The sequence below is a fragment of the Nyctereutes procyonoides genome, unplaced genomic scaffold (assembly GCF_905146905.1).
Source record: "Nyctereutes procyonoides isolate TBG_1078 unplaced genomic scaffold, NYPRO_anot_genome, whole genome shotgun sequence".
In the NCBI taxonomy this organism is placed as follows: Eukaryota; Metazoa; Chordata; class Mammalia; order Carnivora; family Canidae; genus Nyctereutes; species Nyctereutes procyonoides.
In genome coordinates this window covers 5,274,539-5,291,654 of record NW_026575031.1, presented here as the reverse complement: position 1 = coordinate 5,291,654, position 17,116 = coordinate 5,274,539, and the positions used below count along the sequence as shown (strand labels likewise).

At 35.2% G+C, this 17,116-nt stretch overlaps 1 protein-coding gene across 2 annotated transcripts in view; it reads right to left on the bottom strand.

Moving 5' to 3' along the window:
* SPRED1 (sprouty related EVH1 domain containing 1) overlaps positions 1 to 17,116 on the bottom strand; it is a 125,829-nt gene that overhangs the window by 7,063 nt on the left and 101,650 nt on the right. For both annotated transcript variants that reach the window (XM_055316788.1, XM_055316790.1), the window contains 2 exons: positions 15,955 to 16,107; positions 1,777 to 1,878 (listed from right to left, as the gene is read on the bottom strand). In XM_055316788.1, coding sequence (XP_055172763.1) covers positions 1,777 to 1,878; positions 15,955 to 16,107 — 255 coding nt within the window. The remainder of the gene's footprint in view (positions 1 to 1,776; positions 1,879 to 15,954; positions 16,108 to 17,116) is intronic.

Genomic DNA, 17,116 nt, shown 5'->3' with positions numbered 1-17,116 from the left:
CATTGAGCCAAAGCCAAAGAGGATTATTTTCAAGGTTTTAGACTTGCTTAGGACTCATGACTGCTTTCTTCTTTCCAAGATTTCTTCCTTTTCAAAAGGGAGTATCTATTCTGTCTTTCCCATCATATTTTGAAAGTAGGTAATTTGTCTTGCTTTACAGGTTCCCAGGTAGAGAGGAATCACATCTTAAGTCTCACCCACATTTGAGTTAAGATAAGATCCTGGACTTAGAATTGATACTAGAATGGGTTAAGACTTTAAAGGCTGTTGTGAGGGGATGAACGTGAGAAACCAGAGGGAGGAATGCTATGGGCTGAACTGTGTACTCCCAAATTTATAAGTTTAAGACCCTAAACCCCAGTACTTCGGAACGTGGCTACATTTGAATATAAGGCCTTTAAAAGGTAACTACATATAAATAAGGTCTTTACAATGGGTCTTAATCCAATTTGACTGGTATCCTCAAGGAAATCTGGGGGCACCGGGGTGGTTCAGTCATGTAAGTATCCGACTCTTATTTTCAGCTCAGGTCATGATCTTAGAGTTGTGAGATCGAGCCCTGTGTGGAGCTTCACATTCAGCCAAGAGTCTGCTGGAAATTCTCTTCCTCTCCCTCTAACCCTCCCCCTGCTCACAAGTGCTCACACTCTTCCACTCTCTAAAATAAATAAATAAATCTTTAAAAAGAAGCGGGAGTGGGGTGCAGCCCGGGTGGCTCAGCAGTTTAATGCCACCTTCAGCCCAGGGCGTGATCCTGGAGACCGGGGACTGAGTCCCTCGTCAGGCTCCCTGCATGGAGCCTGCTTCTCCCTATGTCTGTATCTGTGTCTGCCTCTCTCTCTCTCTCTGCCTCTCATGAATAAATAACATCTTAAAAAAAAAAAAAAAAAAGGAAAGGTGGGGGGAGGAAAGAAAGAGAAATTTGGACATACAGAGAAAGGCACCAGAAATTTGGGTACAAAAAAGAAAGACCATGTGAGGACAGAGCCAAAAAGTAGACATTTACAAGCCAGGAAGAGAAGCCTCAGAAGAAACCAAAGATGCCAACATCTTAATTTTGGACTTTCAGTTTCCAGAATTGTGAGAAAATAATTTTTTTGTTTAAGCCACTCTGTCTGGTATTTTGTTATGATAGCCCTTGCAAACTAATATATAGACATACATGTATACAGCTTGGCTATATGAATTTCTGAAAATGACTAAAAACACACTACACTCACTTGTTCTCATTTCCTCCCTTTCTGCCTTCTCCCACCCCCTTTCTGAGGAGACTGTCTTCCTGAGGCCAGGGAGCAAATTAATCTTTTTGGGGATAAATCAAATGGAATCTAAATCAAAATGACCTTTCCCTTTAGTTAATACAAGTGGGCTTCTTGTAGTCACATTTGTATTTCCTAGTCCCAGTCCTTGGACACAGTGACTGGCCTACAGGATAGCACCTGATCCAGGTTGAGACATTCTCAAGATATTTGGAAGTGGGGCTAAAAAACACCTTTAGATCTGGGCTAAAGGTGGAATGATGGATACAGTCTATTCAATTAACAATATATAATTCCTATTGGCTTTATCCAGTGATAAATACACAGTGGCAATTCCCAGGCTCAAATTTAAATGAAATTTAAGTAATAATGTTTATAAACATGCATGTAGCAAATCTATACATGAAAAAAAAGTTTTCTAGTATAATTCAGCCACATGGAAAATAGAAGGACTAAAAAAACTTCACTTGTATGCTAATTATATTCCATATCAGAAGATAAAATTAAGATCACTTACCCTATTTTGGGACTTTAGGCTTCCACATTCCTTGGATATTTGCCGTTGTACATATTCTATACTTCTGTCCTGAATGTCTAGGCCTGGATGACTGAACATTATCTAAAATATAAACAATTTCTACTTCAGTGACAAGAGAATGTATTTATTTTAAATAAAACTATATACAGTGTGTATTCCACAACTTTCTAGCCTATTATTAGAGAAGCTTTTCAAAATAGTTTTAATAAAAATCATTATTTGAATCACTCCATTTATTATTTAAAGTCGGGTCATCTGTTACACATTTAAACTTTAATTTCGAAAGTAACATGAACTTCTGGTTTCTGATTCTGCATGTAAGGAACTTAGTAATGCTACTCTGTCCTAACAAGTAAAAGATCCAAATAGAAAAAATTTCACCAACTGTTCTCAGATCTGTAAGAGAGAGGAGTACACAGCACAAACCACTGCTTCCAAGACTGGAGAAAGACAGGAAAATAAAGGGAATCACAGCTCACTAGAGCAGATTCATGAGCAGAAACTGCAGCAGAAACCAGTGCTAAGGTAGGAAAACCTGAACTGTAATTGATGAGTTGCCGGAGCTCAAGGTATATAACTCAGAGTCAAAAACTCCAGGTGGACCCAGTCATGGTGAAGCTCTCAAACTTCTGAGTTACTGCCAAGAGCTCAACCAGGTTCTTGGGAGTAAATATCAGAAAAATCCCTGCCTGCTTCCAGAAGGGGGAGGGGATAAGGAACCATTTTTGAACTGTGCCAGAATATTCTGGGTATTACTGTTTGTTTGTTTTACAAGGTCTGCCCTCAGAAGAAACTAGTTAATCAGAGCCTGACCTACTAGAATATTATCAGACCCTACATGACCTAGGAGAAGAGAAATAGCCAACTCTAGTCAACTCTAACCACCTGACCCAACTAAAAAGTTAGAAAAAAATGTGAAATACTTCTGGAGTTCACAGTCCAAAAGCAAAGGCTCATTCTAAAAGACTAGTCCTAATCACAGGACTACAGAATGCTTCCCCTCCCCACCCATACCTCACTACCACATACTAAAGCCCTATTTATAGCAGTTCCTTTTACCCAGTACATCGTGTCTAGCTATTAAAAAAACTGTAAAACATACTGAAATGCAAAAACACAATTTGAAGAGAAAAAACAAGCATCAGAACCAGACATGGCAAGGATGCTGGAATTAACAGACTAAGATTTCAAAACAACTCTGATTAATATGCTAAAGGTTCTAATGAATAGATAGCATGCAAGAACAAATGAGCAATATAAGGAAAGAGAGTAAATTCTAATAAGGAACCAAAAAAGGCTAGAGACGACAAACACTAAGAGAAGTGAAGAATGCCTTAGCTGAACTAGACTGGACATTACTGAGGAAAGAATCGGAGTTATTTAAAATAGTAACGACTGAGAATTTACCTAAATTAATGTCAGACACCAAGCCAGACACAGGGAACTCAAAGAACACCAAGCAGGATAAATGCAAACAACAACAAAAAACAAAAAACAAAAAACACAAAAAAAAACACAAAAAAACCTATACTATACCTAAGCATACCTATACACACTGTACCTAAGCATTTCATTTTCAAACTAGAAAAAATCCTGAAAAATGACCCCCCCCCAAAAAAAAAGACCTTACTTATAAAGGAATAATTACATCTGACTTCTCCTCAGAAACCATATGAGAAGAAGGAAATGGAGTGAAAATATAAAGTTGGTGAAAGAAAAAAATCTGCCAACCTAGAATTCTGTGCCCTGACAAAACAAACAAACTTCAAAGGAGATATAAAGACTTTCTCAGGCAAATAAAAACTGAAGAAATTTTTGCCAATAGGTCTGCCTTATAAGAAATATTATGAAATTGTTTAGAGAGAAGGAAAATAATACAGATCAGAAACTCAGACCTACATAAGAGTAAAGGAATATTAAAGAAGGAATAAAATAATTTTCACAATAAAATTTTATTTTTTCTTATTCTTAATTGAGCTAACAGAATAGCTTATTCAAAAATAATAACAATGTATTCAATCATATATGATGATGTATACATATGTATGTACATATATAAAGTGAAATAAATAACAGCAATGATATAAGAGATGGGAAGAAGGGATTAGGATTATTTTGTTATTATAAAGTAATCCCAAAGCCTGTAAAGTGGTTTAATGTTCTTTGAAAATGAACACAGAGAAGTTTAATATCTTACATACTGCAAACCACAAGGCAACCACACAAAAAAGGTAAAAACAAATATAATTTACATGCTAAAAAGGAGAAACTGAAACCATATGAAATGTTGACTTAAACCACTAAAGACAGAAAATAAGTGAAAGGCAAAAACAGAAACAGGACAAAGGTGACAAATAGAAAACTGTAAAAAAAAAAAAAAAAAAGGTTTTAATTCCACTGTTTCAATAATCACTTTGTTAATGTCCTAAGGTACCAGTTAAAAAAGAGAGTATCAGAGGGAATAAAAAAAGCCAAGACCCAATTACAAAAAACATACTTTAAGTGTAAAGACACACATAGAGTAAAAGTAAATGGATGGAGAATACTACACTATACTAACATTAATCAAAAGGAAGCAAATTTAATTCATTTCAGACAAAGCAGACTTCAAAGCAAGGAAAGCTATCGGTCAAAAAAAAAAGGAGCATTATATAATGTTATGAGATTAATTTTCTAAGACCTAGAAATCCTTAATGGTACATGCTTAAGAACAGAGCATTAAATTACACAAGACAAAACTTGATAGAACTGCAAGGAGAAATAAATGTACCTATTACCACAGCTGGAGTCTTCAATACTACTCTATTGGAAATGGAAAGAGCCAAAAGGCATAAAAGCAGTAAGGATCTAGCTGAACTCAACACCATCAATCAAGTGAATATTAAGTGAAACCTATAGACTACTTAGCAGCAGTATTTTCTCAAGGTCACATAAACATTAACCAAGAGACCACATTCTGGGCTATAAAACAGACTTTAATAAAATTTAAATGAACAGAAATTATACAATGTTCACTCTTAGACCACAAAGGAATTAACTCAGAAACCAGGGCAGCCCGGGTGGCTCAGCTGTTTAGTGCCGCCTTCCGCCTAGGGCCTGATCCTGGAGACCCCGGATCAAGTCCCACGTCAGGCTCCCTGTATGAAGCCTGCTTCTCCCTCTGCCTGTGTCTCTGACTCTCTCTCTGTGTCTCTCTCATGAATAAATAAATAAGTATCTTTAAAAATAGATAAACAAACAAATAAATAAATAAATAAAATAAACCAGAAACCAGCAACTGAAGGGTAAGTGAAAATTCCCCAAATATGTGGAGATTAAACAAAATAACAAATTTCCAAATAACAAGTAGATCAAAGAAGAAATCAAGAGAAATTACGAAGTATTTCAAACTAAATGGAAATGAAAATTGTGGGATGGAGTGAAGGAAATGCTTAAGACGGAAATTTATAGCATCAGCTATGTATATACATATTAGAAAAGAAAAAGCTAAAAACAATAACTAAGTTTCCACCTTAGAAAATAATAGAAAAAGAAGATCAAATCCAAAGCTAGAGTTTCTAGCTAATTCAATAAGAGGAAATAAAAAGCATATAGATTGAAAAGGAAGAAATAAAACTGTCCTTATTCACAGATGACATAATCATCTATGTGGAAAATCTGAAAGAATTGATAAAATAACTCCAAGAACAGCAATTATAGCAAGGTTGCAGGATACAAGATTTATATAAAAAAGCCACTTTCCTATATACGAACAATAAATACACAGTTTGACATTAAAAACATGATACTATTCACATTAGCACTCCCCCCAAAATGAAATACTTAGGTATACATCTAACAAAATATGTATATAACATCTGTATGAGGAAATCTATAAAATGATAATGAACAAAATAAGAGAAAATCAATGCAGAGATATCTCATGTTCACGGATTGGAAGACTCACGATTATATCAAGATGTCAGTTCTTCCCATATTGGCCTATAGACTAAATGGAATCCCAATTAAAACCCTAGCAAGTTATTTTGTGGATATTGACAAACTGATTCTGAAGTTTACAGAAAGGGGTAAAAGACCCAGAATAGCCAACATAACACTGAAGGAGAATTAAAGCTGGAGGACTGACATTACCTTACTTCCAAGGCTGAAGTAATCAAGACAGTGTGGTATAGGCAAAAGAACAAATAGATCAGTGGAACAGAAAGATAACCCTGGTTATGGCAATGACTTTTCAGATACAACATGAAAGGCACAATCCATGAAAGAAAGAACTGATAAGCAGAACTTCATTAAAATTATGTCTATGTGCTCTGCAAAATACAATGTCAAAATAAGAAGACAAACCACGGACTGGGAGAAAATATTTGTAAAAGATATCTAATAAAGGAATGTTATCCAAAATATACAAAGAATTCTTAAAAACCAATAAATAAACTACCAACTCAATTTAAAAAATGGGCCAAATATCTCAACAGGCACTTCACCAAGAAGATACACAAATGGAAAGTAAGTAAATGTAAATGAAAAGATGCTACATACCTTAAGTCATCAGGGAAATACAAATTAAAACACTGAGATTTCACTACACAACTAGTTGAATGGCCAATATTCAGAACAGTGACAACACCAAATGCTGGGGAGGATGTGGAGAAACAGAACTCTTACTGACTGACTGCTGGTAGGAATTCCAAATGTTACAGCTACTTTGGAAGACAATTTGGTAATTTCTTGTAACACTAAACATATTCCCATATGATCCAACAATTGCACTCCTTGATATTTATCCAAAAGATTCAAAACCTCAAAACCTTATGTCCACCCAAAAATCTGTACACCAATGTTTATAGCAGCTCATATTTGATTGCTAAAACTTGGAAGCAACCAAAATGTCCTTCAGTAGGTGATGGATAAAGTGTGGTATACCCAGACAATAGAATATTATTCAGTATTTAAAAAAAAAAAAAAGACGTGGAAGCATTTTACATGCATATTACTAAGGGGAAAAAAAAACAATCTGAAAAGGTGATATACTTTATGATTCCAACAATATGGCTTTCTGATACAGGCAAACTATAAAGGTAGTAAAAGGGTAAATGGTTGCCAGGAATTGTGTTTTTGTGGGGTAGAGGAGAGGTGAATAGGTGGGACACAGAATTTTTAGGGCCATAATGATACCATAATGATGGATATACGTCATGTATTTGTCTGAATCCACAGAATACAAAACACTAAAAGTGAACTCAAATGTAAATTATGGACTGTGGGTGATTATGATGTGTCAAGGTAGGTTCAACAATTTTAACTTTCCACTGGAGATACTTTTCACTTTGGCACTATATATTTACACTACACACTCATGTATGTTTGCATTTATGTGGATCTTTGAAAATTTAGTGCTCCTTACACTTGTTATAGATACGTTTCTCTGTTTGATACATATAGCTTTATCTTATTTCTTCTTAATATTCCACTGAATGAATGACTTAATTTATATAACTAGTCTGATTAATGTACAGTCTTTCCCCAGCTTTTGCTGTTATAAACACAGCTGAACAGTATCTTTATACAATAATTTTTAATACACATGTCCAAATATATTTGCATCACAAATTCCTAAAAGTAAAATTGTTGGATTAAAAAGTTTATATACTTTAATTCAAAAATGAATTTAAATGGATATATCCAACTTGATCCACCTACTTAGTAGTGTCTTAAACAAAAAAGAAGTTTAATAAAAAGTTAAAAAAAATAAAAAATAAAAATAAATAAAAATAGTTAAGGATTCAAAGAGGTTATTTCATTCTCAGCCTTGTTTCTTACTGTTTTATAATTTTACTTTCATTAGCACTTTAATCACATAGTAGGACCATAAAGAGAACAGAAGCAATCTAATTTTAATTATGAGGTAGGACTAGAGGATTAATGTAGGATGAAGTACAGTTTCTGGATTATGGTGTTTACTCTCTCTAACCTGTCTTTATTATGCATTCTCCAATGTCTACCTACTTCTATCTAGAAGAAGAAAATTATGGGAAAATTATGAGCTACTATTTCCCAGTTTTCCTTTTAGTTTCAATATATTCAACCTTATTTGATATCCTAAAAAATATATAGTACTAGGCATTATGGGAAGCATGATGTAGAAAAAATGGTTCTTAACCTTACTGACATAAACTTATGTAATTATAACTTAAGGTGGAATATGTAAGAATTCAGGAATTAATGGGAAGAAATCACTGGATTCAATAGTCTGGGATGGTGTCATGAAGAAAATGGGACCTGAAGTAAACACAGAATGGAGTAAGTATTTGGGCAGATTAAAAAAAAAAAAAAGGATCTAAAACATGCAACTTGATATACGAAGATGCAGCACAGCTTATCAGTGGGGGAAGGAATTCAATAAATAGTATGAGGACAATTAATCATCTATATGGAAAAAAATAAAACTGGTTCCCTACCACAGAAGAGGAATTAATTTGAAGTGGGTTACAGATAAAACTTTAAAACTTTTAGAAGAGGGAGAAAATCTTTGAGATAAAAATAGGGAGGAATTTGTAGAAACAACATCAGGAAAAGAAGGGTAAATTCAGTTGCATTAAAATTTAGAAAATCTATTCATCAAAAACACCTTTAAAGAGAGTGAAAAACTACCATAAACTAAGAGATATTGCCTATATATAAAACTCAAAATGGGGAAATATCAATGAAAATTTTATTACTTGGATTGCTTGGGAACAAGGTCATATAGAACACTACGTAATTAAAATCATTTTATAAAGGAAAAATCATCTATAATTTTGCAAATGCTTAATAAATATCTTAGTTATAGAACACATGAATCCTATATGCTAATTTGTCTAATTTGTCCAGAGTCTTCTGTACATATCAATGTCAAAAGCCCATTCTTATACACCTGAAGAAACTCTTGCATATGAATAGTTGGAACAAGAAAGTGTGTACTAGCAGTATGTTTGATAACAACAAAAATATGGAAATTACTGAAATATCCACTGGCCAAAGAAGAAATAAGTGGTGAAGCTACCAAGAAAAGCACAGGAATGCAAAGCAAACAAAATCCAAGGTAAGGGTTACCTCTAGAATGAAGGCAAGGGAATAGGACTGGGGGTGCTCCTCTCTTTGTTTGCTGGTTTCTCAGGTGTTCACTACATATATTGTTTTCTGTGTATTAAATATGTCATAAATTTTCTATCAGAAGCTCACTGATACATGTGCCTTTATTTGTCCACAATGAAATGACCTTCAGGAACTTGAAAGTAAGCAAAATCGAGTAAAAGAGACGTAATGACTTCTAGGCCTATTAGACCTAACTAATGTCTGACTGAGAGCATTAGCATTTTGAAAGAATATACCTATCCATCAAAAGGATTTAAATAGCCCATGGAAGCACAGAAAATGAGTCAAAGACAAACACAATGCCTACCTAAGCATAACTTGAGGAAAACCTAGTGTTTTTTTCAGCTAATGATAGGTAACAATTCTCCATAGGTCTCATTTCTGCACATCTAATGAGGAAAGAGGCCTCTGTTTCAGACTATCTATGCAAAGATGGGTATAAAGCAAAACCAATGAAAGATAGGGTCTTTCCTGTTTTTAGTTAGGTTTGTTTAATATCCAATATGACTATGACACTGTGTCTTTCCCTGGCAGAAATCAGGCAAACCTTACTATCCTTTATAAAAGACTTTGGGTTCCCTAAGCCCAGGGTTCCAATGCTGCAGTGCAAACCACTGAGTGTGCAACATCCACCCTGAGCAGCTTAGCACCATCCCCGTGGGACTTGGAAGGTCAGGGGACCAACACAACCATGAACCTCATGCTACTTCATTGTGCTATACAGTAATAATGTCCTTTGTCTCTCATCTACCAGTCTTGTCTTCTGTCAGCATCCATACAATTGGCAGGTTAACCTGTTAGCCAGGATAAAATCTCAGACTGTTCATATTTCTTGACAGTGAGGAAGGAGTCTAGTCCTTTTGGCAAAACTGTTCTTCTGTTGTAGAGAAGAAGGCTCCATCAAGCTACCCAGTCAAAGGCAATTAAACATTCAAAGCACATAAGTACTCTGCTGGGCATATAAGCATGAAGCTAGACTTGGGCAATGATCTACATCTCATAAAGATCTACTTTATGTAGACAATGTACTAAACAAGTTACCTCTAGTTCTACAATCCACAGGATGGCTTAAATTTTACATTCTGATTTTTACATACCATTTTTCTTAAATTTGATTATTTTAATCCACAAAAGAGGACTCCAGTCTTAACATCCTGACAAAATATGGTTTCTGACCTTCAAATTTAAGGACACGCTCTGTTGTACTATGGGAAATTCACCATGTGAGGCCTATTGGGTGACATCCAAATGGAGAAATTATACCACTATAACAGGGCTGTGCCAAATACAAGTGTGTATTATTCCTGTTAAGAAATTTCTGTAATTACTTATTAAATTCATAGGTAATATCTACCATAGCTTTAAAGGAGAATACGTACTATATTCTAATTCCTAATAAATTGAGCTTGCTTATTTTAACATCAGCAAATGTGTGTAATTAAATGTCTAGTTATACAAACTCATAAAACGTAACTCTTGTTTCTCTATGTAACATCAATCTTGAAGATAAGGAAAATATTGTAAAAAGCCTGGAATTTAGACCCAGAAGCCATGTTCAAAATCCCTATGCTAAGAGCTTCCTGCCAAATGTTTATTTCCCGGTTTGCAGTTTTCTAGCATTATTTTGTACTTTTCTTCATGTTGACCACAGACCTCAACCACTCCCACCACTATCATTGCCATTTTGGGAGAAGGGCTCAGTTCTCTTCCCTTTAGTCAAAAGAGTAGCTTAAAGTTTATAGGTAGCCAAAAAGGTAGGTCAAATAATTCCCAGGGTCTGGGATCATAAACATTAGTCTATTATAACTTTGTTACATTCACCATTTTTTTTAAGATTATTTTTATTTATCATGCGAGACACAGAGAGAGCGAGGCAAAGACACAGACAGAGGGAGAAGAGGCTCCCCACAGGGAGTCTGATGCGGGACTAGCCTGGGATCATGCCCTAAACTAAAGCAGACACTCAACCACTCAGCCACCCAGGGGCCCCTACATTCACCAAGTTTTTTCTCATTGCTCAACTATAGGAATCACTTGTCTAGTTCAGGATGTACATATATCCACTCTCTCCTCCAATGGTAAGTTTCTTCTGCCCATCACTCAAGATACTGGAACATATTTTGTATTTAAAAGTGTCAAACTGGGTATCTCTAATCTTAAATATCTTATTTCCTAGGATGTCTAGAGGGTGCTGATCAAATATAACTCCAGATGGATTATTTTGATTCCAAAATCCCTGGAACAGTGTAAGTGAACTATTTTCAGCCTCTATTTTTGCTATTATTTTTTCTCAAAGTAAGACAGGCTTAAAATTACTTTCTTCCTTCTGTACCAATATTTTAATATGTTTTTCTTAAATTTCTTATAATATTTCATAGTAAACTTAGAAAAAAACATGCACAAACCATAGACAATTTCTGTCCCCCAAATGAGGCAGTTTGCCATAGCAGTTGTTGTGAAGATCAATATGAGTTATATAGTGCTTTAAACAGTACTCAGCGATATACTAGGGACCAGCTATGATAAGGATTAATAGGCTATACTTATCAGACTTAATGAAATATAAAGTTGCTTGTTTGCCATAAAACGAAATATTTTAATCTGTGCTAGAATACAAAAGGAGGAAAAGGATGAAGGTAGAAACATTTAACATTTGTAAATAATCTCAGAATTCTAATAATTCAGTAAGTATTAATCTAGTGACTTTGTTAAGGTATTTAACGATCCTATGCATGAATTTCTTCAGTTATAAAAACTAAAGATACTGGCTCTGCTAAAATGAAATACTGGAATCAAGAGCAATTAAGTGAAGTACCAAAGACTATAAAAATCTCTTTCTTAAGTAGTCTTGATTTCCTAAGACAATTACAAAAGTCAGATAAAATTATTAAACATGAAAACACATATAACACTTTAACAACTAATCTGCAAATAATTAAATATGAGAAGGAAAGTCATCTTCCAAAGTAAAACCAGGATGATTCTCAGAAATTTGAGTGTTGCTTTCAGTAAAGTTTTTTTATTTATGCAAAACATCAGGAAAAAATACTAACAGGTCTAAAAAAAAAAAAAGAAGTAATAGGTTTCATTATGCCACTTCTTCTACTATGATATTAGAGGGGGGAAAAATGTAAAGAGTATCACTATAATTGCAGTTGTACTTTCTGGGGGAACAGAGACCCATGTTTGACAGAAAAAATTAAGACAATCAAACACTATTAAAGAAACAAGAGTCTTATCTTCTGAGAAGAAAGAAAAACCCTAGCAATAGATGATATTTGATAAATGGCCAACATGAACATGAAAGGAGCTATAAAATCTGAAGTTGGTGGGGAAAGTAAAATTTCAGTTAAGTAAACAAAAACTATCTGATAAAAAAAAAAACCTATCTGATCTCAAGAAATGTTTAAGATCCATCTTTTACCACCATGAGATAATCATGGCAGTTTATTTAATCATGATACTAGTCATTGAGAATGTAAAAGCCTACATGTTGTAACATACAACCTCTGAATATTAGGCAAATTATCCACTGTGCTCTCTGACAGGACTGAGGAGTGGGAGTGGTTTCAGAGGTAACTCTCCCAGTCTTCTCCATCTCAGGTAATGGCAACATCACTCATTCAACTGCTTAGACCTCAGACTCAGAAGGCATCCTGGACTCTAATCTTTCTTCAAGACGTTTTTGGTTTTTCCTCCAGAATTTACTCCTTATGTAATCATTTCTCATCATTTCTGTCTAGTCCAAATCACCAAAATCTTTTACCTGGATAAAAACAATAGTCTTCAAAGTTGGTATTAATTCCACTTGTGACCATATCCTAACTGTCCATTCTCCACACAGAAACCATAATGTTTTTAAAATGCAAATGAGACCTTTACTGGAGGTTTAAAAACCTTCCAATTGCTTTTCATTGAAACTAGAAAATTAGTCCAATTCTTCACAATAGTCTGTCCTATCCAAACCTTACGAAATTCTCTAACTCTTAACTTGTAGTAATATACTACACCTTTACTCACTAAACTGCAGCTCTATCAGCCTGTTTCTCTGAAATACCAAGCTGCTGCTTGGATAACCCATCCCTCATCCCTGGATTTTCATATGGCTATTATGTTCGTTTTAATGTTATTCATATCTCCATATAAAAAGCTCCCCAGAGGATTTTCCCTATCATTTTATTGATCTGTAGAAGTCTCCCTTTATATTCATACTATTCTGCTTCCCATTACTTTGTTTCATAGCACTATCACTATCCGAAATATTATTGGTTTAACTTATTTACTGCCTGTCTCCCTTACCAGCATTTCTATCTTTCATGAGGCTAGGGCTCATACCTTTCTTGTTGACAGCTATTCTCAGGGCTTAAAATAGGGCCCAGCACATAGTAAGTGCTCTGACATTTACCACATGCATATATCTCAAATACATATCAATGCATCAATCAATGATCTGCTTTAACCCCTAAAATAATACTATGGGAGTAAGTTTTATTATTATTGATATTTACATATGAGGAAACAGGAAGATGGAAAGCATTAGTTTTGTAATTGTAAGTAAATTAAAAGGACGAGATTTAAAACTAGATCTGCCTGCATCTGAAGCCCAAGATCTTACCCACTGTTGGAGACATTTCTGTCCAGGGAATAATTTTTCCCCAATGCCTAGTTTGGTTCTATTAAGCAAACAGACCTTATGGAAAACGGAAAAATAACAAGTTTAGGCAGGAAATATAAAACTCACGGCTTAAATTTACACAAGACAAAAAGAAACATCTCCTTGCTCAAAGGTTGCCATGATTCGCCTTGCCACTCTGCCCATCAGCTGTAATTAGGATTAAACCAGGATTTGGCACTTGACCCAAAGGCAAACCATATACTTGTAAGATAGCCTAGAATAAGAATGGCAATGTTGGATGGAGTGTGCATTTTATCTCCTCTTTGCCTAATTGGCCCATCTTGCAACCTTGGAATGGACAGTCATACAGAATTTATAAATAAACTTGCCCTAAGTTGAGCCAATCACTTCCTTCTTATAAGAATATGTAATTAGTTTGGGACTATAGGGATCTAGGCTGGAATGTCAGTCATGTCAACTAAAGAGCTGAGCCTGACACTCTGATAGTCATAATACATTACTAATCAATGAAGCAACGAAGAACCTAGGCCACAGAGAAAAAGAAGAGAAGGGATATGTAAAGAGAAACAGAGAAAAATGGCCATGCTGAGTTTATATGAATAAGATAGAGGGCAAGGGTGGGAGTAGGGAAAGAGAGAAGCTAATGCCTAGCATCTCAATAGCTCTAGCTGTTATTTATTCTAAAATGAATTCTGAGGAATGCCACTGAGTAACCAAAATAAAGTCCATTTCCTTAAGCTACTTTGTTTTTTAAGATTTATTTATTTATTCATGAGAGACGCACAGGGGGAGAGAGAGAGGCGCAGAGACACAGGCAAAGAGAGAAGCAGGCTCCATGAAGGGAACCCAACGTGGGACTTGATCCCGGATCTCCTGGACCACGCCATGGGCCAAAGGTGGCACTAAACCGCTGGGCCACCCGGGCTGCCCTCCTTAAGCATCTGTGAATGGATATGTTATTTGTAAAACCAAATGATCCTAAATTAAACAAGTTCCCAATACTGAATGATAGGACCAGGAATAAACTGAGTCCAAACATCATTTGCTCCCAAGGTGATGCTGTTAGCATTTATTCATTGTCTTATTCAATAACCAGAGGCTCACTTCATTCAGAAACTTCTGGGTTTCTAAAGTTATCAGGGAACAAATAAAAAGTACAAGCAGAAAAATTAAATAATAAAGTCAGGAAATGATAAGTGTTATGAAGAAAAATAAAGGAGAATAGGGATACAGAAATAGAAAAGTTGCTATTTTATTTAGAATACCCAAGAAAGGCTTCACAGAAGAAGTGACCTTAAATCAGGAGCAAACTCTGTGAAGATCTAGGGGAAAAGTGTTCCAGATAGATGTCTTCCAAATGCAAAGCAAATTTCTTCCCTAACAAGCTGCATGTTTGAGATCGCTCAAGTTAAAATGAGAATCATTAAATGAGAATCAGGTAGGCTTTAGTCACAGCTATTATGCCCCTGGACATTGATGCATCTTATAAATATCATCTATCAAGAAATATTTTATTTTTTGAGAGAGAGCGTACACATGCACACACGAATATGAGAGAGGAAGGTGAGAGGGAGAAGCAGACTCCCCACAGAACAGGGAGCCCCACGAAGGACTCAATCCCAGGACCCTGGGACCATGAACCAAGCTGAATGCAGTTGCTTAACTGACTGAGCCACGCACGCACCCAAGAAGAATAAATATTTTAAAACATTTTTTAAAAACCACTTTGGTTGGCTTTTGACTTTGTAGACATATACCATAGGGTATGGTTTAAACCATTTGAGTTCACAAAGAAACAATTAAAATGCTTATTTAACAATGAAAGCACTTGTTAATACCACTAAGAGAAATGGAGTCAAGAATGATCTTCTGACAGATTTGGTAACATTTGTGAATGGCATGAAAATAGAGTTATAGCTTATCATTAAGGTTTCCTTTTGAGATCAAGCTGGAGCAATTAGAAGGTTGAATACCCAAAGGAAACACTTTCACTGAGCGGATTTAGGAGTACATTATTAGTATCTGAGGTGAAGCTACAAGAAACAACTCTATGAAATTTATCGATGTATTTGCCGCAGATATATTTGCTTGGGATATTTTTCGTAATATGTCTGATCTGAGAAGTTTCACGTAAAGCTCAGGAAACTTTTGGTTCCTAGGAGACTGAAATGCCTTTTCCTCCCAGATAATGAAAATGTAATATACTTTCCTTTTTCACTTTTGTCATCAAAAAACCTGATGTCAAATTTATGGTTTGAGTAAGTCACATTCTCCTAGATTTATAGTTTATTTTGTCTAATAAAAGGAGATGGTCTTAATGGCCTTCTCTAATACATCCAATTTCTATATATATGAATAACACACTGAAAAGTACTTAATCTTCTCACCTGATTGGCTGGGTTTTGCAAGTAAACTCTTCTGGCATTCAGATCTTCAAAGGCAGAAGGTCTTGAGCTTCTATATGGCTCACTGGTAACAACTGTCTCTTGCTGGAAAAGATGATCTTTCACTAGAGAACTGGAAGTATCCTCTTCAGTTGCCTAAAGGGAATAATCCCCAAAATTCATTAGTTGCCAGAACATAAACAAAAACAAACTAAGATCCTTTCAGTCTAGCAAGTATTTAGCAAATCATTATTTACCACTACCATCACATAAATGGCGCTTCCCCAAACTCAAACAATCATGATTAGAGGCCAGGTCAAAATAAAATATTAGTAATAAACCAGCTTTAAGAGCAAAATGGGCTTCCTTAGAGAAAACAACATAGGAAGAATTAGAAACCTAACTATGGCATGTGAGAAAGATAATCTAATTAAAATAAAGTTTTAAATTTTAACCAGAAGTGATACACATACACAGAAAATAAAGAAATATTAGAGAATACAAATCAATTGGAAGTGTTATCTCACAAGTTAAAAAAGTATATACCAAGACTGTGCTGTGCTTAAGATACAGGGGATCAAAAGAGAAAACAGCAGTCCATGACCTCACTGAATGAATGAAAGATATGGGATATGCCCAATGACAGTCCCTAATGACATGCTTTTTTTAAAGAAATGAGATCATTATTTGCCATTACTTTTCTTGTTACCATATAATTATTTGAAAAGATTGTGACAGCCAAATAAAAATGACAGAAATACTTTCACTGGCTTAACCTTAAATAATTGGAGTAATTACAACGGGACTAATAATCTTAAAGGTATAAACCTTTATGAGCTTTAAAAAAAAATTTTTTTTTTAATTTGGTGCTCCAAAACTGAGCAATAGAATTCACAAAATAGCTAACATATTTTAGTTTATAAATTCACGTTCTAGTCCTTTGCTCTGGAACAAAGTAGGCTTGTGACATTTAATTTCTTTGGAATTGGGGCACCTGGGTGGCTTAGTCAGTTGAGCATCTGCCTTCAGCTCGGGTCATGATCCCCGGGTCTTGGGATAGAGCCACATGTAGGGCTCTCTACTTAGTGAGGAGCCTGCTTCTCCCTCTCCTCCCTGCTCATGCTCTCTCTCTTGCTATCTGTGTCTGTCAGATAAATAAATCTTT